Below are 22,581 nucleotides of genomic sequence, written 5' to 3' on the forward strand. Positions count from 1 at the left end.
TTTTTTTTGTTGTTGTTCTGAATTTGATCATTTCAATACATTTGTGGATTTGAATTCACATGTAGTTGCTCAAACGCAGTCACAAACTCCATTACATTTGTGACTATTGTATTAAAAGCTCAAAACCTTTTTGACCCTTTATTGACTCCATACACAAGAAACCACAAGGAAAATGCCAGGGAAGGCATCCAAGAAATCTGGACAGTCTGCAGAACTCTTTTACACTGATACGCCTAGAAACCAAACCAAATCACAGCTGTCATTTATTCTCATGGAGGTATTACATGCTGTAAGAAGTGTTTCAGTCAGACAGGTGACTAATTCATTGTGCGGGAAGCTTATTTATATTTTGTGTTGAATTATATAATCAATATAAAATCACATTAATAAATAGACGTACGTTGATGCTGTTGATCCATACTTTTTCAGTGTAAGTGCTACATAAATAAAATGTTTCTACATATATTTATAAAAGAAGTCGTGGCACTGAAACCTTTAATCATGCTTCATGACTGGGGATATCTCCAGCTTACAATCCTCCATCATCCTACAAAATAGGAAGAAAAGCTAATTAGTGTTAGCTAATGTGTCCATTTTAAAGAGTACAACGTGGACCTATATAGATCTTGCTCATGGTCTCACATCGATAATATTTTCATATTGTTATACATACTTCCCTGAAATCAAAAATCACATTGTGTGTGTGTGTGTGTGTGTGTGTGTGTGTGTGTGTATAATAATAAATGGCTAGAATTTAATAAAGCTACATGACACCAGCATAAGCCTTTCATGAAATGTATCATAAGCCGACCATAGACATATAAGGCTTACTCCAACAACTGTCAACTGTCAAAACACCATCTAGAGTGAACTTTTATGATGACTGATGCTTTTAAAAATGTTTATGTCAATTGTTATGAGGCTTAGTTGCGTCTCATTTCACCACATGAATTAACACAGTATATTTTTACCCAGTACATTAACTTAAAATGTCATTTTCAAACTGTATAAGCACCTGTTGGCATTGTGTTCCTGGTTTGCGTGTGACTCTGTCCTTAAGTATTTTACTGATAAATAAATCACTGTCTATCATTAACAGACTCATTTGGAGCATTAGAGGAGCACCGCTGTGATCTTTACCTCTTTGTTGTTTCTGCAGTCCCCACAGAAGCAGCCTAGGCAGCCATTGATGACCTGAATGGCAAGGAGTATCACCTGCAGTGTGCCCAGTCCCAGGATTATGGAGAACAGAACGATGTGCCATAACACTGCATTCTCTGGAAACACACACTTGGACCACTCCGATTTATTCACCAAGTAACTGCTGCTTCTGTGAAGAACAGAGAGAGGAACTGTCTTCATTTATCAGGTTAACCAGAATAAATATGTTAAAAGAACAATAAATACAAATACGTAAATGAATAAATTAAAGATGAACACTGATTTGATGTGTGACGATGTGATGGTGTAGCAATTTCCCTAAACATCAAATGAAACCAGGTGAATGCTGATGAAATTGAATAAATTCATGCAATAACTTAAGTGCAGAAAGGGCTCAGGAGCCTGTGCTACTCTGTATTTCCAAAAGCAATAAGTTCTTGCAAAGTTTTACAGGGTTGTTAATTTATTTTTATTGTATTTTTATAAAAGTGTGGGCGGCACGGTGGCGCCCTGGAGGTTGTGGGTTCAAGTCCCGCTCCGGGTAACTGTCTGTGAGGAGTGTGGTGTGTTCTCTCTGTGTCTGCGTGGGTTTCCTCCGGGTGACTGTCTGTGAGGAGTGCGGTGTGTTCTCCCTGTGTCTGCGTGGGTTTCCTCCGGGTGACTGTCTGTGAGGAGTGCGGTGTGTTCTCCCTGTGTCTGCGTGGGTTTCCTCCGGGTGACTGTCTGTGAGGAGTGTGGTGTGTTCTCCCTGTGTCTGCGTGGGTTTCCTCCGGGTGACTGTCTGTGAGGAGTGTGGTGTGTTCTCCCTGTGTCTGCGTGGGTTTCCTCCGGGTGACTGTCTGGGAGGAGTGCGGTGTGTTCTCCCTGTGTCTGCGTGGGTTTCCTCCGGGTGACTGTCTGTGAGGAGTGCGGTGTGTTCTCCCTGTGTCTGCGTGGGTTTACTCCGGGTGACTGTCTGTGAGGAGTGCGGTGTGTTCTCCCTGTGTCTGCGTGGGTTTCCTCCGGGTGACTGTCTGTGAGGAGTGCGGTGTGTTCTCCCTGTGTCTGCGTGGGTTTCCTCCGGGTGACTGTCTGTGAGGAGTGCGGTGTGTTCTCCCTGTGTCTGCGTGGGTTTCCTCCGGGTGACTGTCTGTGAGGAGTGCGGTGTGTTCTCCCTGTGTCTGCGTGGGTTTCCTCCGGGTGACTGTCTGTGAGGAGTGCGGTGTGTTCTCCCTGTGTCTGCGTGGGTTTCCTCCGGGTGACTGTCTGTGAGGAGTGTGGTGTGTTCTCTCTGTGTCTGCGTGGGTTTCCTCCGGGTGACTGTCTGTGAGGAGTGTGGTGTGTTCTCCCTGTGTCTGCGTGGGTTTCCTCCGGGTGACTGTCTGTGAGGAGTGTGGTGTGTTCTCCCTGTGTCTGCGTGGGTTTCCTCCGGGTGACTGTCTGTGAGGAGTGCGGTGTGTTCTCCCTGTGTCTGCGTGGGTTTCCTCCGGGTGACTGTCTGTGAGGAGTGTGGTGTGTTCTCCCTGTGTCTGCGTGGGTTTCCTCCGGGTGACTGTCTGTGAGGAGTGTGGTGTGTTCTCCCTGTGTCTGCGTGGGTTTCCTCCGGGTGACTGTCTGTGAGGAGTGTGGTGTGTTCTCTCTGTGTCTGTGTGGGTTTTCTCCGGGTGACTGTCTGTGAGGAGTGTGGTGTGTTCTCCCTGTGTCTGCGTGGGTGTTCTCCGGGTGACTGTCTGTGAGGAGTGTGGTGTGTTCTCCCTGTGTCTGCGTGGGTTTCCTCCGGGTGACTGTCTGTGAGGAGTGTGGTGTGTTCTCCCTGTGTCTGCGTGGGTTTCCTCCGGGTGACTGTCTGTGAGGAGTGAGGTGTGTTCTCCCTGTGTCTGCGTGGGTTTCCTCCGGGTGACTGTCTGTGAGGAGTGCGGTGTGTTCTCCCTGTGTCTGCGTGGGTTTCCTCCGGGTGACTGTCTGTGAGGAGTGCGGTGTGTTCTCCCTGTGTCTGCGTGGGTTTCCTCCGGGTGACTGTCTGTGAGGAGTGCGGTGTGTTCTCCCTGTGTCTGCGTGGGTTTCCTCCGGGTGACTGTCTGTGAGGAGTGCGGTGTGTTCTCCCTGTGTCTGCGTGGGTTTCCTCCGGGTGACTGTCTGTGAGGAGTGTGGTGTGTTCTCTCTGTGTCTGCGTGGGTTTCCTCCGGGTGACTGTCTGTGAGGAGTGTGGTGTGTTCTCCCTGTGTCTGCGTGGGTGTTCTCCGGGTGACTGTCTGTGAGGAGTGTGGTGTGTTCTCCCTGTGTCTGCGTGGGTTTCCTCCGGGTGACTGTCTGTGAGGAGTGCGGTGTGTTCTCCCTGTGTCTGCGTGGGTTTCCTCCGGGTGACTGTCTGTGAGGAGTGTGGTGTGTTCTCCCTGTGTCTGCGTGGGTTTCCTCCGGGTGACTGTCTGTGAGGAGTGTGGTGTGTTCTCCCTGTGTCTGCGTGGGTTTCCTCCGGGTGACTGTCTGTGAGGAGTGTGGTGTGTTCTCTCTGTGTCTGTGTGGGTTTTCTCCGGGTGACTGTCTGTGAGGAGTGTGGTGTGTTCTCCCTGTGTCTGCGTGGGTGTTCTCCGGGTGACTGTCTGTGAGGAGTGTGGTGTGTTCTCCCTGTGTCTGCGTGGGTTTCCTCCGGGTGACTGTCTGTGAGGAGTGTGGTGTGTTCTCCCTGTGTCTGCGTGGGTTTCCTCCGGGTGACTGTCTGTGAGGAGTGAGGTGTGTTCTCCCTGTGTCTGCGTGGGTTTCCTCCGGGTGACTGTCTGTGAGGAGTGCGGTGTGTTCTCCCTGTGTCTGCGTGGGTTTCCTCCGGGTGACTGTCTGTGAGGAGTGCGGTGTGTTCTCCCTGTGTCTGCGTGGGTTTCCTCCGGGTGACTGTCTGTGAGGAGTGCGGTGTGTTCTCCCTGTGTCTGCGTGGGTTTCCTCCGGGTGACTGTCTGTGAGGAGTGCGGTGTGTTCTCCCTGTGTCTGCGTGGGTTTCCTCCGGGTGACTGTCTGTGAGGAGTGCGGTGTGTTCTCCCTGTGTCTGCGTGGGTTTCCTCCGGGTGACTGTCTGTGAGGAGTGTGGTGTGTTCTCTCTGTGTCTGCGTGGGTTTCCTCCGGGTGACTGTCTGTGAGGAGTGTGGTGTGTTCTCCCTGTGTCTGCGTGGGTGTTCTCCGGGTGACTGTCTGTGAGGAGTGTGGTGTGTTCTCCCTGTGTCTGCGTGGGTTTCCTCCGAGTGACTGTCTGTGAGGAGTGTGGTGTGTTCTCCCTGTGTCTGCGTGGGTTTCCTCCGGGTGACTGTCTGTGAGGAGTGTGGTGTGTTCTCCCTGTGTCTGCGTGGGTTTCCTCCGGGTGACTGTCTGTGAGGAGTGTGGTGTGTTCTCCCTGTGTCTGCGTGGGTTTCCTCCGGGTGACTGTCTGTGAGGAGTGTGGTGTGTTCTCCCTGTGTCTGCGTGGGTTTCCTCCGGGTGACTGTCTGTGAGGAGTGTGGTGTGTTCTCTCTGTGTCTGTGTGGGTTTCCTCCGGGTGACTGTCTGTGAGGAGTGTGGTGTGTTCTCCCTGTGTCTGCGTGGGTGTCCTCCGGGTGACTGTCTGTGAGGAGTGTGGTGTGTTCTCCCTGTGTCTGCGTGGGTTTCCTCCGGGTGACTGTCTGTGAGGAGTGTGGTGTGTTCTCCCTGTGTCTGCGTGGGTTTCCTCCGGGTGACTGTCTGTGAGGAGTGTGGTGTGTTCTCCATGTGTCTGCGTGGGTTTCCTCCGGGTGACTGTCTGTGAGGAGTGTGGTGTGTTCTCCCTGTGTCTGCGTGGGTTTCCTCCGGGTGCTTCGGTTTCCTCCCACAGTCCAAAAACACACATTGGTAGGTGGATTGGCGACTCAAAAATGTCCGTAGGTGTGAGTGTGTGAATGTGTGTGTGTTGCCCTGTGAAGGACTGGCGCCCCCTCCAGGGTGTATTCCCGCCTTGCACCCAATGATTCCAGGTAGGCTCTGGACCCACCGCGACACTGAACTGGATAAGGGTTACAGATAATGAATGAATGGATGGATTATAAAAGTGTGAAATGGCAAAAATACACTTACTGCTAAGAATAATATTTTAAAACTATCCATGGACACAGCACTATAGGACTCTTGAATTAAATACCAGCTATTGTTGTGTCAGATCTAATTATATCTAAAATATTAACAAGTTGGAACACAACATTAAGAAATAAATCTTTTCATTTATAGCGAAAAGTGTCTGCATTAAACACCAACCCTGAGCGGACACACAGCGGTCTTTTTGCTACAGAAAATAACACATAACCTACAAAGCTAAAAGCCTGTGGTAAGGAAACTGTAAATACGTTTTGTAGTAAGTGTACCTGGGAGATGACTTTGCTGTCCATAACTAAACTAAAATATGAACTGAAGAACTGTATGTGAAAATGCTTATATTTGACTTTAGTCTGTGGCTCCATTACGTGTTATCAAAGGGGTAGTTCCATTCCCCAGTTTCCACTTTGCATTTCGGTCCAATAGCCAGTCCTGCAGAGGCGACGCTGGTGCCATATATCGCCCCGATTAGACCAAATGCAGAGGAGAACACAGAGCTCAGCATCTACACACACACACACACACAAAAGATAATCAGCCCAATACTATAAACACCCCAACATTAATCACATAATCTAACATTCAGAACCAAACAATATGTGCTTAGCAGAGTATCACTGGGGAGCGTACATTCCCTCTGCTGCTGTAAAAGCTACAACTCTTCCAGGAATGCTTTACATTAGATGTTGAAGCATTCAGACACAGAAGTGTAAGTGAGGGTGGGTAACGATGCTGAATGTTTACTACTTAAACATTATTATTTCAGAGTTATTGACTGGTGCTACATCACTCCAAAAAAATGCAGGTCCACCGCTCTATGACAGTGTTTTCATAATAAAACTGCATGTTTTAATTAAGTAAGAAAAAAGAGAGCACATTTTTCAGCACATACTTTGTGTGAACACCATTATTCATTTACAAAGTATTGATTTTTGGAGTGCTACCGAGAATTTAAACATCAGGGTTTTTTCTTTACTTTTTTGCTATTTCCACCTTTATTTATTTTATTTTATTTATTCATTTTTGCAGTTCTCTATCTGACTTTGATTTTTCCTCCTCAAGTCTTTTTATTTTTCTTTACAACAGTGCACTTACACGGCAGCGATTCCCACAGCAACCTTTTCCGCAGCAACCCTTGCCCCCGGCTCTGATAGCAGAACAGCTTGGACACAGCATCTGATGCACAGTAAATTAACATTAAACACATTTAACACAGACATAAAAGTTTTTACAACATCAGATATGATGTGTGTTTAATAATAGCAGTTTACACATTACCTCACGAGCTGATTGGTTGGTACATTGTTCTTATCTAATCTTATTCTATATTCGTGGGATTATCTCTTTTTTTTTTTTTTATCCAAAGTGCAAGGACAGTTAGTTTCGTGAGTTATAACAGACCATTGTAGCCAAGTGTAATTCACTGATGCACGGTCTAAGCATGGCCTCATACATTTTTTTCAATGATAATTAATAAGAAAATGTTACTTGAACACAGTGTTTGATCTTTACATTACTTTCATGATTAAAAAGCTCAATCATTTTATTAACATTACAACATTAGACTAAGATTTTATTTAGTTTTTTTGGCCACGGTGAATATGTCTTATACACATTTTATAAAATTAGTTCAAAAACGTACTGAAGAAAAAATGTATCATCGCTTGATATCATTTTGTTTTGTGGGGGGGGGGTGTGTGTGTGTGTGGGGGGGGTGTGGTTGTGTGTGTGTGTGTATAAATATTTATATTAATTATTTGGTTCTCCTGTGAAACACGACTCTAAATATTCATTAATATTTTCAAGAGAAAGTAACAGAATTTAGAAATTATATGTGAGAGAGAGAGAGAGACCTTCAGAAACAGCAACTAGGAACACAGTCAACAAAAAGACATAATCAAAAGAGGAATACTAAGAGTGCGTAGTCACTTACAAACAATCCTCCACCGAGCAGTCCTCCCATGAGCCAGACCTGAAGGGAAATCTGATTGCTCTCCAGACGTTGTCCACTGGGGAAGAAGAGCAACAGGTTGGATATCATACACGCGAACGCAGAGGGCAGCAGGATCAGACCCACTAACCGTGCACACTTTCCTGTACAACACATCTTTTAAGACCGGAAAATAAACAAAATCCACTGCTAATCTTAATGCTGTGACCAAATAATAATAACAAAAGCTCAGGTTTTGAAGGACTCTGATCGTGACGTTGGAGCGCCAGTTAGTGACCGGCGCAGGGGTGAGGATCTGACTCAAATTGCTGGATGCACTTTGATACCATATTGACTGCTTTACAATCTGTGCCATTTATGGTTTAGTGAATGTGTGTGTAGTGGGTGGGATTCAGTTCCGCTTCACACTGAATGATATGAATGAACACTCTAAGGTGTGTGAGGAAGAGGATTCATTTTTAGGTTTATTGGATTAAAAAAAAAATAGATACAAATGCTCAGCAGAATATTTTAGATCAAATGTATTTATATGTTGCTTGTTGAATTACTGTAAGTGGGGAATTTTAGATCCTCTCTTTTCCAAATTCAAGGATTCCATCCAACCATTCTCACAAAGTGCAAAATATATACTATTTCAGAAGATATTTTAGACTGAATTCAAATTTGAATATTCCTACTTAGTTGTATGGAGCCTGATAAACAGAAGTTGATTGTGTTTATACCATTATATTGAAACAAATTATTCATTCATTATCTGTAGCCCTTATCCAGTTCAGGGTCGTGGTGGGTCCAGAGCCTACCTGGAATCATTGGGCGCAAGGCAGGAATACACCCTGGAGGGGGCGCCAGTCCTTCACAGGGCAACACACACACACCTACAGTCACTTTTGAGTCACCAATCTACCTACTAACGTGTGTTTTTGGACTGTGGGAGGAAACCGGAGCACCCGGAGGAAACCCACACAGACACAGAGAGAACACAAGAACACACCACACTCCTCACAGACAGTCACCCGGAGGAAACCCACACAGACACAGAGAGAACACACCACACTCCTCACAGACAGTCACCCGGAGGAAACCCACACAGACACAGGGAGAACACACCACACTCCTCACAGTCAGTCACCCGGAGGAAACCCACGCAGACACAGGGAGAACACACCACACTCCTCACAGACAGTCACCCGGAGGAAACCCACGCAGACACAGGGAGAACACACCACACTCCTCACAGACAGTCACCCGGAGGAAACCCACACAGACACAGGGAGAACACACCACACTCCTCACAGACAGTCACCTGGAGAGGGACTTAAACCCACAACTTCAAGGTCCCTGGAGCTGTGTGACTGTGACACTTACCTGCTGCGCCACCGTGCCGCCCTTGAAACAAATTATTTTTAATTTAAATTTAATCATAGAAAAAGTGCAATTTTCAAAAGATAAAGTACTAATATTTTATGTTCCAGAAAGTAAAACTTTATAAGTAAGGAAAGTAATAATACTGAACTGGCAGTTTAAAAATTGACTTTCAAGCCACAAGACTGAATAACAGATGTGCTGTTTACTAATTATTTAATTTACAATGTTTATCAGGGAAAGAAAGAAGTAGAAGAATAATTATTGGTACAATATTAAAATGTTGGTGTTGTCTCAGTCTGCTTTTGCAAAATTCTGAACTCTTGTGTCAATCTTACAAAAAAAGAATGAAATAATAATATCTCAATACATAAGATACTTTTAAAAACTGAACACGAGCTTGTTAATGCAATTCAATGTAATACAATTAAAACAATGCTAAATATCAACATTTAAGACCATTTTAAAAGCTTTATTCAGTTTGTTAATTATTTTGTGAAACAGCGAGTTCATTGGTGCTGAGCTGCTCATGACCTATGACCTCAGACCTTCAATGTGTAGACGATGAGACACTGAACATTATTTAATACGATCTCCCTGTTATAATATAATAACTCCGATGAATAATAAATAGTATCGCTAACGTGTTTAAAGTGTTTTAACGTCAAGCACGAGTATCGATTCAATGCTGATTCTAACCGTTACCTTTGGACACTATCGAAAAGCCTGCAGTCACTGAGAGTGGATATTTTTAAACACGTACATTACACTATAATTAAACTACCACACGTTCGTTATTGTTGCTAATTTAACATGTTTCTACGAAGTGAACGGATTCTTCAGGAACACTCAACTCAAAATTATATACAGAAATATCCTGTTTCTAAAACTCTGAATATTAATGACAGTTTTCTCAATTACAAAATGTCATTTATTGGTTATGGATTCTGTTTTTTTGGTTCTCAGGACTTTAGAACCGATTCTGACGCCATACATTTTCATTCACAGACAATGTTTGTGTATGTCGTTAAACTGAATCCCTTCTAACTTGTGTTTCACTAAATGATGATAGAGAAAGAAAGTTAATTACACTCAGCAGCAGGTAGGGGGTGCTCAGGAGACAAGCCAATTCTTACATTGTATTCCTTTAAAGGCAAGGTCTATGATTTTGGGGTACTGCTGTTTCTCTTACTTTGTTTAGGTTCTAAATCTCTGCATTTTTTAATGTGGGACACCGTGTCTGATCAAAATGATGACTGTTTGTGGCTAAAACATAACGTTTCTCAGTTTTTGTTCACTGTTTAAATTACAAGAGCAACTCCGTTTTACACTTGTTCAATTTTGCAGTATTTTCCGTCTGCGTTTACTTTCATGCAGTCAGCAGTCTCCTGAATTTAAAGTCAGTACTAGAACTCTGTTTGCAGTAGATGAAGCAGGTTTCTGAGTTTGAAGAATTTTTTATTTATTTATTTTTTTAAGTCTGTCCTTTGTGTGGTTTTGAGATCTGGTTGTGGACATGGAGTGTGTAGAGGACTGTTTCTGCTGTTTCACTTGTAAGTCGGCTGTGGCTCGCTGAATGTTTTACTCTCTCTCTCTCTCTCTCTCTCTCTCTCTCTCTCTCTCTTTTATATTTGTATAATTTGATGTTCTGGCTCAGTTCATTTTTTTAGTCCATTGCTGTTAGTGATTGTTGTATGTGATGTCTGTAAGCTACTGAGACCTTGTATTTCCCCTGGGGATCAATAAAGTATCTATCTATCTATCTATCTATCTATCTATTTGTCTGTCTGTCTATTCTTTATCTCAGACCTAATAGAGGTTTTTCTGTGTAAAAATAAGATGTGCAGTATTTTTAAATCATCACTAATTCTTGGACATCTTACATTTTTATAAAGTGTGATTTGTTTCTCTTCCCAGGCACCAGCACGGATTGTCACTTTTACACTTTTTATCTTAATGGTTCATTTTAAACTCCTGTTTCTAACAGTGCTCTACTTCAGTGCGTCCTCCGGTCTGTACTGATGACCTGATGAGGAGAGGATTATTCCCTGAACAAGAGGAAAAAACACCTCTTGAAGTCTCAGAGCTTCTGCTAAATGTCTGTGTAAATGTAACGGGAGTGCGCCATCTAGTGTCCGCTGTGTGGTAATGACTAGATGTGTTTTCTCTCTGTAGATTTGGTCCACGAGGAAGAATGGACATATAAATGAAATAAACAGACTCTGCGTGTGTGTTCTGTGGTGTTTTGAGGAGTGTAAGGCGCGGTGTTGCTTTGCTTCACATCCGTTTTTCACCCCGAGATGGTCCTGTGTTAAAACGGCGAATGTAAACGGGAGGACGCTGATTACACATTCAGAAGCAGTGCATCATGGGAAGTCGTGTTTGGTCGTTTCCGACAGAAATAAACTACATGTATCTTTTTGATTCGCGGTGTGTGAACAGTATCTACACAGTAATGAAAGCTGGGTTGTGTGTGTGGTGTTTGTTCAGGGTTCAGTGTTGAAGTGTGTGAGGAATTCATCGTTCACCGTCGGAGTGAAAGTGTGAGCTCGCGGTGGCGTGTCTCTCCGAGGCGTGTGGAACTCATACTTACCTGGCAGGGGAGATACCATGATCAAGAAGGTGGTTCACCCAGGGTGAGGCTCAGCCATTGCACTCCGGTTGTGCTGACCCCTGCGAATTCCCCAAATGTGGGAATCTCGACTGCATAATTTCTGGTAGTGGGGGACTGCGTTCGCGCTCTCCCCTGATTTCACTGGTCAAAGAAAGATTATAATTTGTTTTTGACTTAAGAAAGAGGGTTCTTCTTTGAGAGATGCATTGTAAGTTAAACTTACCATTTAGCTGTGAATGCTTTAACTGATGTTTACTGCGTATTTTCCATGTTGTCAATGATTAGAGCAGTTAAATATTATTACGCCTTTAACTTCAGAGGCGGTTTGGTTATAAATCTGTCTCTCACCTACCTTCCACACACTGGTTCACAGCTAATACTTCAGTGTCATCACCTGGCCACGAGGAAAGATCACACCTGACAGGTTTAGACCCAGTCCTAGCAGTTAGTATTGTGAGATAGTCCCGGAAAATGCCTCATTCAGTGCTTTTTTTTTTTTAACCACTCGGTTAAGTTGGTTAAATTTAGCCGTTAAACCAAAAACGTCCAAGAGCTGAGCTCATCTACCAGCAAACGTAGTATGAGTTAAAAACGCTAAACACAGGTCATCTTTAAAACTGTTTAATCACCGTTAACAAGAAAATAAACTCGCCCATAATAAGAACATTTGTGTCAATAATTCAGGTTTAAAATGAATGAACTGTATTTACAAACCGAGGGACGCCTTTATCTCGAAACAGCAGCGCTCTACAGTAAAGTCTACAGTGAGTGTAGACTCTCAGCCAATCAGAAAGCTTAACTGTCTACGTTCACTGTAGACATTAGTGACGTGTCGGTCGCGAACGAACCGGTTCAAAGAGCCGGCTCTTGTAAGTGAACGATGAGAGCCGGTTCCCGTCTAAGACCGAGCCATTTTTTTCTAAGGCTTTCAACCAATCAGGGAACACCAAGTAAGCTCCAACCTTCCAACCCTCCGAGCTGAGACACTTGGTTTTCCTGAATGTCAGTCTGCCTTCCAAAAAATAGTAGAAGAAAATGTTAAATCAGTTAAATGTTTGTTGACAGTTGTGGTTGTTTTAATCACTGCCGTTGAATGCTGCTGTTTTGCACTTTGCAGAGTATTTGTTTATTTTATTTCCCAGAAATGGATGATTATTTAATTTAATAAGCTATTTTGTAATACCTACCTTTTGGGTTCCATTGGCTGTATTTCAGAGTTTACAAGTGAATTTTATTAAGGTGTTTAAATAAAAATCTAGTTATTTATACAATTGAATGTGTGAGTGGAGTGAGTTATTACAAGACAGCCATAAAAACAATTGGCCATTGCAACACTATTTATTATTTTTAATATTGAACAATAATATTGTCCATATAGTCATGTAAAATGTAGGTAATATTGTTCTGTACCAATGGAAATAAGCGGTAAAACAAAGAGCCATTTAGGAGCCGAAAGAGCCGACTCTTCATGAAGAGCCGAGCTAAAAGAGCCGGCTCCCCAAAAGGGGCCGATATTTCCATCACTAGTAGACGTTGCACTGCTGTAGACTCCAAATGAGTCGAGTCTACAGTAGTGCAAATGTCTACAGTGAACGTAGACAATTAAGCGCTCCGATTGGTAGAATCTGACTGTAGACTACCAATCGGAGTGGAGAACCTGACTAGTCCACCAATCACGGCGCAGAAATGCAAACTGCTACAGCGCCATTAATTTTGAGCACTGTTGACGGTTCGGTTGACGTTGTTGGTGAGTATAAATGGATTAAAATCACTCATAAACGTGAATAATTGTCAAAAACATTTATCAGTCATGCCGGCAGTGAACTTGTTTTCAGTGTTTTACTTCGAGTGAAAGCAGCGCATTTGTCGAGTTGTGTGGAAAATAAACGCAGCTCTTCGCTGATATAAGATAACGCTATTAGATATAACATAATATAGATATAATATCGCTGATATAAGGTAAAGTTCTCCCTTTAGACCTCCACTGTAGCAAAAGTTCGAAGTACTTGTCTTCAAATTAAGAGTCCATTTGCAAAAACATGTATCTCCATTTAAATACCTATTATTGTTTTCTTTATTTTCATTTGTTTTTGAAGCACATTTAATACACAATAAAAAAAAACGTGTGAATCTGAAAAATAAAAAAAATATCTTCAAATAGACGTATGAAAGTAAAAATACCATGATTTATTACGGTTCTTATGTTCTACTATCATTTTTGTAATAAGACTCTTGGCAAATCAACCAATTTTAGGTGAAAAGGGTCTAGTGTGACGCTTGGTACATTGATCCTTTAATGGAATGTCATTAATTAGTTTATTAAAGTCACCCCAAATGGAAATACTTCAGTAGAGATACATATATACAAAAAAAGGACCGTAACAAATGACTGTAGTACTGTCCACAGCTGGTATCTGATCATCTAGATTGTTGTATTTTGAATCCAGTAAATTTAATCAGTTAATTATTATTATTATTATTATTTTTACTTCAGTGTAAATCAACATGGCAACACCTCTGATCCGAGCTGTTAACCCAGACGCTCCTGTCAATGGACAGCAGGCAGTTTTGACAGCAAGAAAAGAGGCATGCACAGAGAGATGAAGATGACATCCCCCCCCCCATCAGCTCCTGGAACAGTCCACTGCCTTGCCCCGTGCAGAACAAATACTGCGTTCTGGTGGCATCCCTGCACCATTACGACAGCAGTGTCTGAGGAAGCTGGACCCTGCCCCATTCCACTGGCTTGTGGTGAACGATGTTGGCTACATTAAATAGTAAGAATTTATTTTGTATGTTGTGTATTTAAGCTGTGACAGTTACCTGACTAACCAGATTTAACCAAATCAGCTGTAAGAATGTTTTTACAAGGAAAATTAACATAAACATAAACATTTTAAATCAAGCAGAACAGTTTCTGTTTAGTAGTAGTCTGTTGTGTTGTTGTACTGATTATTTTCATTATAGTAGTAAGCGCAATAATGATAAATTAATGAATGTGATTGCAGCGTAGTCGACAGGCACAGAGCAGAAGTGCAGAGCAGAAACCCTCTCAGAAAGGTTGACATACACAACGGCTGGATAAAAGATTATCTGGCAGAGTACATGGAGAGCTTTCCACAAGTTTCTGTGATCTTGGAGGCCAATGTAGATCATTGTATATATGGACAGAAGGGATTTGAACATCACACCTTCCGGGAGATGTGGGAGCTCGATGGCCAGTACTCTGCCCAGAAGTCCAGGCTAGGTTCATTCAGCAGTGAGCAGAGAGAGGCAGTCCAGAAGGCCTATGGTTCTGTCTGCAGGTGGTTACATGTACCTTTGACTCATATCACCAGTGTTCAAATGAAGAGGTTTAGAAAGTATATTCAGGACAAGAAAGCTGAAGTAAGTTATTTAAAACATAAGTAGATAAATAGTAAACATAATTGTAGAAAGTAATGATACAATAGAACTAATTTCTGTTATATTTGCCCTCCAGGAAACAGCGTCTAGCTCCATAAATGATCCCTCGTGGCTGGATGATTCTCATTTAATTGCTGTGATAAACTCAGAGGAAGGTAAATTTGTTTCTCCACAGGCTTAGGTTAAAATATTTAAATGAACTAGGTGTTATATAAAAGTTTTGCTCCTCTGAAACATAAATATGAAGTGTAAATATCATATGGAACAATAATAACATGATGTGAAGAAAATGTAACTATGTAATTAATGAAGGTGTTATAGCATTTAAAAATTAATTTTGAGCACAGACTAAAAATACCCTTATTTTAATTGTAGGGGTTGGTAATAACTCCAAGGACAAAGAGTCCCTTTCCATGGTCCAGTGCAGAGGAGGAGGTGGTTCAGCCTGGGCATCCTGACCCGGATGACGACGAGGCGTACCAGAGTGACGAAGAGGGAGGTGATGTCGATGCTGTGTTTGCCACCCCAGCTCACATAAAGCTTACCACAGATGAGACCTCAAAGATCAACCATCCAGCTTTTGTAAGTAACAAAAAGACTCAGTGCAAATGTTAAAATGCAGCCAGTGCTTGTAAATGCATTTTAAACTAACGTGACTACTTTACTCTTCAGTAGGAGGATGCTTGTAGTCCTAACACTCTACCGGGTTTCAGCAAACTTGAAAAGTTCTGCTCGCTGCTGGTGGAGACGGGCCCGACTGAGGAAAGCTTAACTTTAACATCTGAACAGAGGAACAAGCTCATTGAAGCGTGGAACGCTGTGGAAGAACATGACAAGCAACCACAGAAGTTTAACCAGCTGTGCAGAACACACTGGGGCAACACTTTATACTGTCGCACAAAGAGGGACGATCTAATTGATGCTGCTTTCATTCAGCGTGTCAAGGAGTCTAAGCGATATGCACCAGCACAGCAAGATATCTCCACTCAGCACAACAGGTGGATGTACACCCAGGTTCAACTTCTGTGGTTAAAGGGCACCAGACGAGGCTTGTTCCAGCCCAAAGCTTATGAGAGAATACAACACCGTGTACTAGTAGAAGATCCTGTCCTGAGTAAAGTGGGTATATCTTTACCAAAAATCAATACAAAGACTGTGCGTGCCTTCATCCGTTGTCAGGAAAGACTTATTAACCTTCTGTCAACACCTTCCAAAATATTACAGAAAACAATGTCAGTTTCATCAGCAGACCTTCCTCCAGCACCATGAGTTCTCCCTCCAGCTGAATACCCACAGATTGAATATGTGCACACGCCAAGCAAAGCAGGGACCAAGGTTTTAAAATCAAGGACAGACATTGTAATGCCAAAGGCTCCAGAGGTATACAATCAACCTGCACACGTCCATCAGCTTCCTCCATTGGGGAGGGCTGTTGGATCCACCTCCACGGTCACCACAAATACTTCTAAGGATGATGTTTCAGGCACTTCCGTCCCAGTGCCGGTTACAATGTTCGCCAGTCGCACCCTCGCATCACCTAGTGCTCAAGCCCCTTCAGGGTGGGCAAGAGCTACAAAATACAAAAGAAAAATTGTATTCAGGTCATTTCATACGACATATTTTATCTTTTAAGAAAGACAATTCAAGTTTTAATTACTATTTAAAATACTATTACAATTTTTTAAAATTCAGCACTTTTTCACAGTCAATGTCCAACACTAAAAACAGATTCAGAGCCTTTATTTACAAAATGAATTCAAAAATGTAATTTTGTACAACTACCACAGCCAATATACAGTACATTACATCCATTACATTTAAGTGCAATTAAATTCAAGTGTTTAAAAAAAAACATTTAAAAAAAATCCATAATATGAATATCACAGAGGGGCAACATGGTAATACCGTCTCTGAAAATTATAATTGTGGGCAATCAATATTTCAAAGACATTTAAAATGTGTGTGTGTGTGTGTGTGTGTGTGTGTACATAAACAATAAACAAACCAGTTACATTAAGTGAAATACAGACTGAATTAACTAGTCTCTGAAGATGGCAGTGGTTTAAAATCGTCCAAAAAAGTGCTTCAAAGTCAGAAGTGCAGATGTGAAGACACCTGAAGATAAAAACAAAGCATTCATTAATAGAGTCTTTTGACACGTTCATGTCCCGCAAATCAGAAGCTGAAATAACATCAACAGACAACACGTGCACCTCAACCAATCACAAACGAACCGCCCCCTTTTAAATCCCAGACCACTGTAGACTTTTATCCAATCAGCAAACAGCAAATTGCACTCCGGTTGTGCTGACCTCCCGAATTCCCCAAATGTGGGAATCTCGACTGCATAATTTCTGGTAGTGGGGGACTGCGTTCGCGCTCTCCCCTGATTTCACTGGTCAAAGAAAGATTATAATTTATTCATAGCTTAAAGAGGAGGGTTCTTCTTTGAGAAAATGTATTGAAAGTTAAACTTTCCATTTTGCTGTGCGTACTTTAACTGATTTTTACTGCGTATTTTTCATTCTGTCTATTAGTAGTAGACAAACGTAGTTTGAGTAAAAACGCTTAATCACCGTTAACAAGAAAAGTCGGGAAATTCGCCCATAATTAGAACGTTTGTGTCAATAATTCAGGTTTAAAATGAATGAACTGTGTTTACAAACTGAGGGACGTTTTTAACTCGAAGCAGCAGCGCTCTAAAGTAAAGTCTACAGTTAGATTCTACAGTGAGTGTAGACTCTCAGCCAATCAGAAAGCTTAACTGTCTACGTTCACTGTAGACATTGCACTACTGTAGAGTCCAAATGTGGGAATCTCGACTGTAAATGTAAAAACTGCATAAATAAATAAATCTCACATCTTGGACATGTACAAAATCACAGAACGTTGCTCTTCTCAGATTTGGATCCTGGAACCAGCAGCTGCCATTTTATGGTGAACACAAGTAAGTCGTTGCTGTGTGCAGTTGGTGCATAAACGGTTAAAGGGAACGGTCAGTCTGGTTGTTCTTCAATGATGGAATATTGTTCCTCATGCAAGATCTTACAGAAACAATGATGGAGGAATTCTGGAAGGTGTTAAATACACAGTGCACAGTTGGTCTCTTTCCACAACAAAGCTATGGCTATTTTGGCTTAGGTATGTATTTATATTATTTTGCCGGTCCTGAGCTGATGGTGCTGCTGGACATCATGGTTAATGTCCTTCAAAACTGTAAGATGTTTTATGTTCCTTGGCTGACCACTGTCTATGCATTGCCCACAAAGAGCGTCTCGAATCCCCAGTCTGCTTTGAAATCTTACCTGGGAGCGACGTGGCTGATGCAGTAACTAACTTGTGTCTTGTTGCTGTTCTCAGTCTTGCCCTGGTCCCTGTGACATGAAACTGTCACCTATTTGTAGCAGAGTTTGGATGTTTCTCACCCAGTTTTAAGCTTCCTACATGGTTTCTGTTCATTACTATTTCAGCTTCCGTGATTTAGTTTTTATATCATTGTTAATTACCAACTATTACCACTTCTGTTTTGAACTTGCACTATTTTATACCTAGCCTTTAACAAGTCACAGTACCTCGCACTGTTAGCTACAGGTGACCAAATGTAGCTTTTTGTTGTTAGGGGCCGTGCAGAAATGTCCATAACTGTGAGTGAGTGTGAGTATGTGATGCACTTTAATGAACCAGTGCACTGTCCAAATGTGTTCCCACCTTGAACCCAGCGTAGGCCCCTGACTCACCATGACCCTGAGCAGGAAACAGGCAGAAAAACAGCAAGGCGTTTAAACCTCTGTCATAAATAAATATGTTGTGAAGCTGGTAAGTCACACTTTATTTACTTTTTCTTAATTTCTAATAGCTCTAGATGAGGAAGTACGTTTTGAGAGCTGTGAAACAAACAGAAAACTGATTACAATTTCATGACTCAGTATCAGTCCACATTCTGCTCACCGTGGAAATCAGAAATAGGCTGTAAATGCTGTTTACTGATTGACTGATGTATTTTCATTATTCTGCAAACAAGTCTTAGCAAAAAATAAAACAATATACACATGGTTTATGAACCCTTTCACTTTAAATATCAAACCTATCAGTGTTAGTTAGAGTCTAGTGCACTACGAAGGGAGCAGGGGGCCTGTGCTGATTGTGAAAGACCTCACTTGGGCAGTTTTAGGGCGTATCAGCGTGAAATGGCTTCCTAAACGTGCACACGCGTTCAACATTTAAGTAAATCAAGCTGAATGTTGAAGCTGTGTAAAGAGATAACGTGATGTGAAGTGTTATTTTTATTAATATATCTATTTATTTTTGACTTCGTGACTGCAAGCCGTTTGTTAACTTCTTTCGGTGCTTCTTTTGCCACAAGGTACATATTTATAATGGTGTTTATTTAGTGAAATGTGTGCAAAGTGACGCCTGTGTAACGTTTAATATTTTGGGTTCCTTAGAGTTTGAGCAACGTTTTTAAACGGAGCAATTCACCGCGTCTCTGGGCCTTGACTCGGCGGCACAGGGCCTACACTTTTTTATAAATCGTATTTGTAGTTGTTTACATGAACTGACGGTCTACATAATCTTGTACATTTAGTTTATATGACGAATACCAAGATGATATTGAAATATTAACAGTCCTCTTTCGTGTTTTAAACAGAGAACGCTATATTTCCTTCCTGCAGTACCACATCCCGCCACCGGGGGCAGTTACATAAATACAACACTGAATATTTTATTTGTCTTTGTTCTATGTGGTCAGTTGTGGATTGTGTGAAATAGTAGTCGCTGTTTTAGACGCTTTACTGTGTTTTTCGGGCTGTACAGAGCTGACAGTTTTGTGTAGGTTGTAGTGAGTGTCCGCGTCTCTGATTGGACACTGGGGGAGCTCATTAACATATCTCAGGCCTGAACGCCTTGACCAAGATAAACGTGTAGAAATACCGTTTTCTCTCGCGGAGTTTGAGTTTAGTCCGTGTGTCTGTGTTATTTTGCCCATTGAAGAAATGGAAACTAAACGAGGCCCGTGTCCACCCTCCGCTTGTCGTGTGTCTGGAAGAATGACTCTCGAGGCTGAGGCCCTTTCTCAGTATCGCTTCTCGGCCTTTTGGCTAAGATCAAGTGTAGTATCTGTTCTTATCAGTTTAATATCTGATACGTCCCCTACCCGGGGACCATATATTAAATTGATTTTTGGAACAGGGAGATGGAATAGGGGCTTGCTCCGTCCACTCCACGCATCGACCCGGTATTGCAGTACTTCCGGGAACGGTGCACCTCCCCCTACTGGTCTAAAATAAGATATGGGATTGACATATAAACACGTTATTTATAGTGTAGTTTAAATCTATGGTTTTATAGAGAAGTGTTGTTGGAAAATGTGTTAATAACGTAATAATAGTTTTAATTGTAAAAATAATCAGTTTGTGGTGTTTGAGAGAGTGGCCAACAGACTCATATGGGGCTGTATTGGGTCAGTGTTGAGATCAGGACCGTGTACACATGTGGTACATTTGGGCATCTCACAAGAAAACAGACTCCCACTGAAGAATATCATTTACTCTCTCTCTTTCTCTCTCTCACACACACACACACACCCTGGACCCATGACGGGGCTGTCTATAAAAGATTGTGACCAGGACAGAATCCGTACTTGTGGCAAAATCTGTTCTGATGAGGAGAGGATTATTCCCTGAAAAAGAGGAACACCTTTTGAAGTCTCAGGACGTCTGCTAGTTGTCTGTGTATGTAAATATAATGGGAGTGCGCCATCTAGTGCGCCATGTATATTTTCATATTTTATATATAAACCCTGTTGAATTGCCTTGTTTTGTTGTACTTTGTTATTCATTTAGATCATTTTCTTTGTACCTTTTTCCTCCTGCATTCCTGTCTGAAACATGCTCCTATTTGCACTTCTGGTGGACGCTATCTGCATTGTACTGAGCAATGACATGTTGAGTGTCTCTCACTCTCTTGAAGTGGACTGAGGGGTTTGGTGCCCCCTCCTCCCCCCAGAGGCTGCAGACGGACCCCGTGTAAGAGTTTGATCAATAAAAGGACTGCTGATCTCCCGTGGAGAGGTTTACACAGTGGGGCTGTGCTGCCCGTTCTGTGATGAGGATGAAACCCTTGTCACCTGCTTGTTCAGTGAAGTCGGAGGGTGGGCTGTTTCCACGGCTCTCTGAACGGAGTCTGCTAAATGTCTGTGTAAATGTAACGGGAGTGCGCCATCTAGTGTCCGCTGTGTGGTAATGACTAGATGTGTTTTCTCTCTGTAGATTTGGTCCACGAGGAAGAATGGACATATAAATGAAATAAACAGACTCTGCGTGTGTGTTCTGTGGTGTTTTGAGGAGTGTAAGGCGTGGTGTTGCTTTGCTTCACATCCGTTTTTCACCCCGAGATGGTCCTGTGTTAAAACGGCGAATGTAAACGGGAGGACGCTGATTACACATTCAGAAGCAGTGCATCATGGGAAGTCGTGTTTGGTCGTTTCCGACAGAAATAAACTACATGTATCTTTTTGATTCGCGGTGTGTGAACAGTATCTACACAGTAATGAAAGCTGGGTTGTGTGTGTGGTGTTTGTTCAGGGTTCAGTGTTGAAGTGTGTGAGGAATTCATCGTTCACCGTCGGAGTGAAAGTGTGAGCTCGCGGTGGCGTGTCTCTCCGAGGCGTGTGGAACTCATACTTACCTGGCAGGGGAGATACCATGATCAAGAAGGTGGTTCACCCAGGGTGAGGCTCAGCCATTGCACTCCGGTTGTGCTGACCCCTGCGAATTCCCCAAATGTGGGAATCTCGACTGCATAATTTCTGGTAGTGGGGGACTGCGTTCGCGCTCTCCCCTGATTTCACTGGTCAAAGAAAGATTATAATTTATTCATAGCTTAAAGAGGAGGGTTCTTCTTTGAGAAAATGTATTCAGAGTTTAGAACTGTGTCCCTTTTGCTGTGAATGCTTTAACTGATATTTACTGCGTATTTTAGTGATTAGAGCAGTTAAATATTGACACGCCTTTAACTCCAGGGGCGGTTTGGTTAATCTCTCTGATGGTGGTGGGCTACAGTCAAGCTGCAGTCTGATTGGTGGTCTATAGTCTAACTTTGCAGTGAGTGTAGACTCTCAATCAGCAGCTACATGGTTGTGGTCACACATTCTGGTGGAGGGAAGACTGGAGGTAGATCTGCAGATGAGATGGAACTGGTCTTTTCATCATTTGCCTCTCCCTTCTGGAAGGTGTGATGAGCTGCATGGAGGGAAGCTCTCTGGAAAGATCTTCACAAAACCTTTAAAAAATGTCTAACAAAAAAAGTGAGCTAATCCGATTAACCCTTAAAAACACTGATTATAACACTTCTGTCCTCAAAATTATCACTAACTAGCACCAAATACTTACTGCACCAACTGGTGTCCTCGTGTCACTGTATTCTCTAAATTCAGTCCTGTATTAATCATTGTGCTCTCTGCCATATACTGTCCGTAACCAGGAATACAGAGCTAGATTCTTCTTGTCGCTAGGCAACCATTCTTTCGTGAGCCATGTGCCGTTAAGTGTTACCCATTTCTGGCAAGATTCCTCCGCCCCGTGATTCAGAAGTTGCTTAATGTAGTAAACCAGCCGAGGACCCGGCCTAGCAGCCACAGAAGCTGTACTCTCCCTGTCACAGGGCCCTGGATCATCACAATCATTTAGAAGTTGTAGTTTTAAGGTAGAAGTACTACATAGTGTTCCTTTAAAGGTTAACAATGTGGCAAACGGACCATAGCTCATCTACATACACTACTGTGCCTCACCTCCTTTCACGCAGCACAGACTTGACTTTGATTTACATTCGGACTAAAGTCACATTACTTCTACGATAAGAAAAGCGTGTAATCACCACTTCACTAAAGCCAGAGAAACAAAGACAATCAGAACAAGACTCAACAACGTCTTCTCTTTAGAAGCTCGTGAAATCGCCGCTCAGAGAAACTAAAGCCCGCCTTCACTTTAGAGCGCTGCTGTTTTGAATTACAGACATTCATCGG

General features: G+C 42.6%; 1 protein-coding gene and 3 non-coding genes across 4 annotated transcripts; 3 read left to right on the top strand and 1 right to left on the bottom strand.

Annotated features, from left to right (window-relative positions):
* Positions 1-208: 208 nt before the first annotated feature.
* On the bottom strand, positions 209-7,442 carry tm4sf5 (transmembrane 4 L six family member 5). The gene is made up of 5 exons (XM_066681812.1): positions 7,160-7,442; positions 6,322-6,402; positions 5,595-5,731; positions 1,141-1,330; positions 209-547 (listed from the first exon to the last, which is right to left on the bottom strand). Exons 1-5 carry the CDS (start codon positions 7,331-7,333, stop codon positions 530-532), a joined length of 600 nt encoding a protein of 199 aa, XP_066537909.1. The 5' UTR covers positions 7,334-7,442; the 3' UTR covers positions 209-529.
* A 3,682-nt stretch (positions 7,443-11,124) lies between these two features.
* LOC136707900 (U1 spliceosomal RNA) lies at positions 11,125-11,288 on the top strand. The gene has a single exon (XR_010804264.1). It is a non-coding gene; the product is annotated as a U1 spliceosomal RNA (small nuclear RNA).
* Positions 11,289-19,637: 8,349 nt separating this feature from the next.
* On the top strand, positions 19,638-19,828 carry LOC136707913 (U2 spliceosomal RNA). The gene has a single exon (XR_010804277.1). It is a non-coding gene; the product is annotated as a U2 spliceosomal RNA (small nuclear RNA).
* A 1,409-nt stretch (positions 19,829-21,237) lies between these two features.
* LOC136707901 (U1 spliceosomal RNA) lies at positions 21,238-21,401 on the top strand. Its single transcript, XR_010804265.1, has one exon. It is a non-coding gene; the product is annotated as a U1 spliceosomal RNA (small nuclear RNA).
* The last annotated feature ends 1,180 nt before the right edge of the window (positions 21,402-22,581 follow it).

Source organism: Hoplias malabaricus, chromosome 9 (assembly GCF_029633855.1).
Source record: "Hoplias malabaricus isolate fHopMal1 chromosome 9, fHopMal1.hap1, whole genome shotgun sequence".
NCBI classification, from domain to species: domain Eukaryota; kingdom Metazoa; phylum Chordata; class Actinopteri; order Characiformes; family Erythrinidae; genus Hoplias; species Hoplias malabaricus.

What these genes read in the sequence shown, in the direction of transcription:
- tm4sf5 (XM_066681812.1), bottom strand. Translation starts at nt 7,333, where the DNA reads ATGTGTTGTACAGGAAAGTGTGCACGGTTAGTGGGTCTGATCCTGCTG. An exon ending in GCTGTGGGAATCGCTGCCGT is followed by an intron (nt 5,732 to 6,321) that starts GTAAGTGCACTG and finishes GTGTGTGTGTAG; the next exon opens with ATGCTGAGCTCTGTGTTCTC. An exon ending in AACTACCCCTTTGATAACAC is followed by an intron (nt 1,331 to 5,594) that starts GTAATGGAGCCA and finishes TGTTCTTCACAG; the next exon opens with AAGCAGCAGTTACTTGGTGA.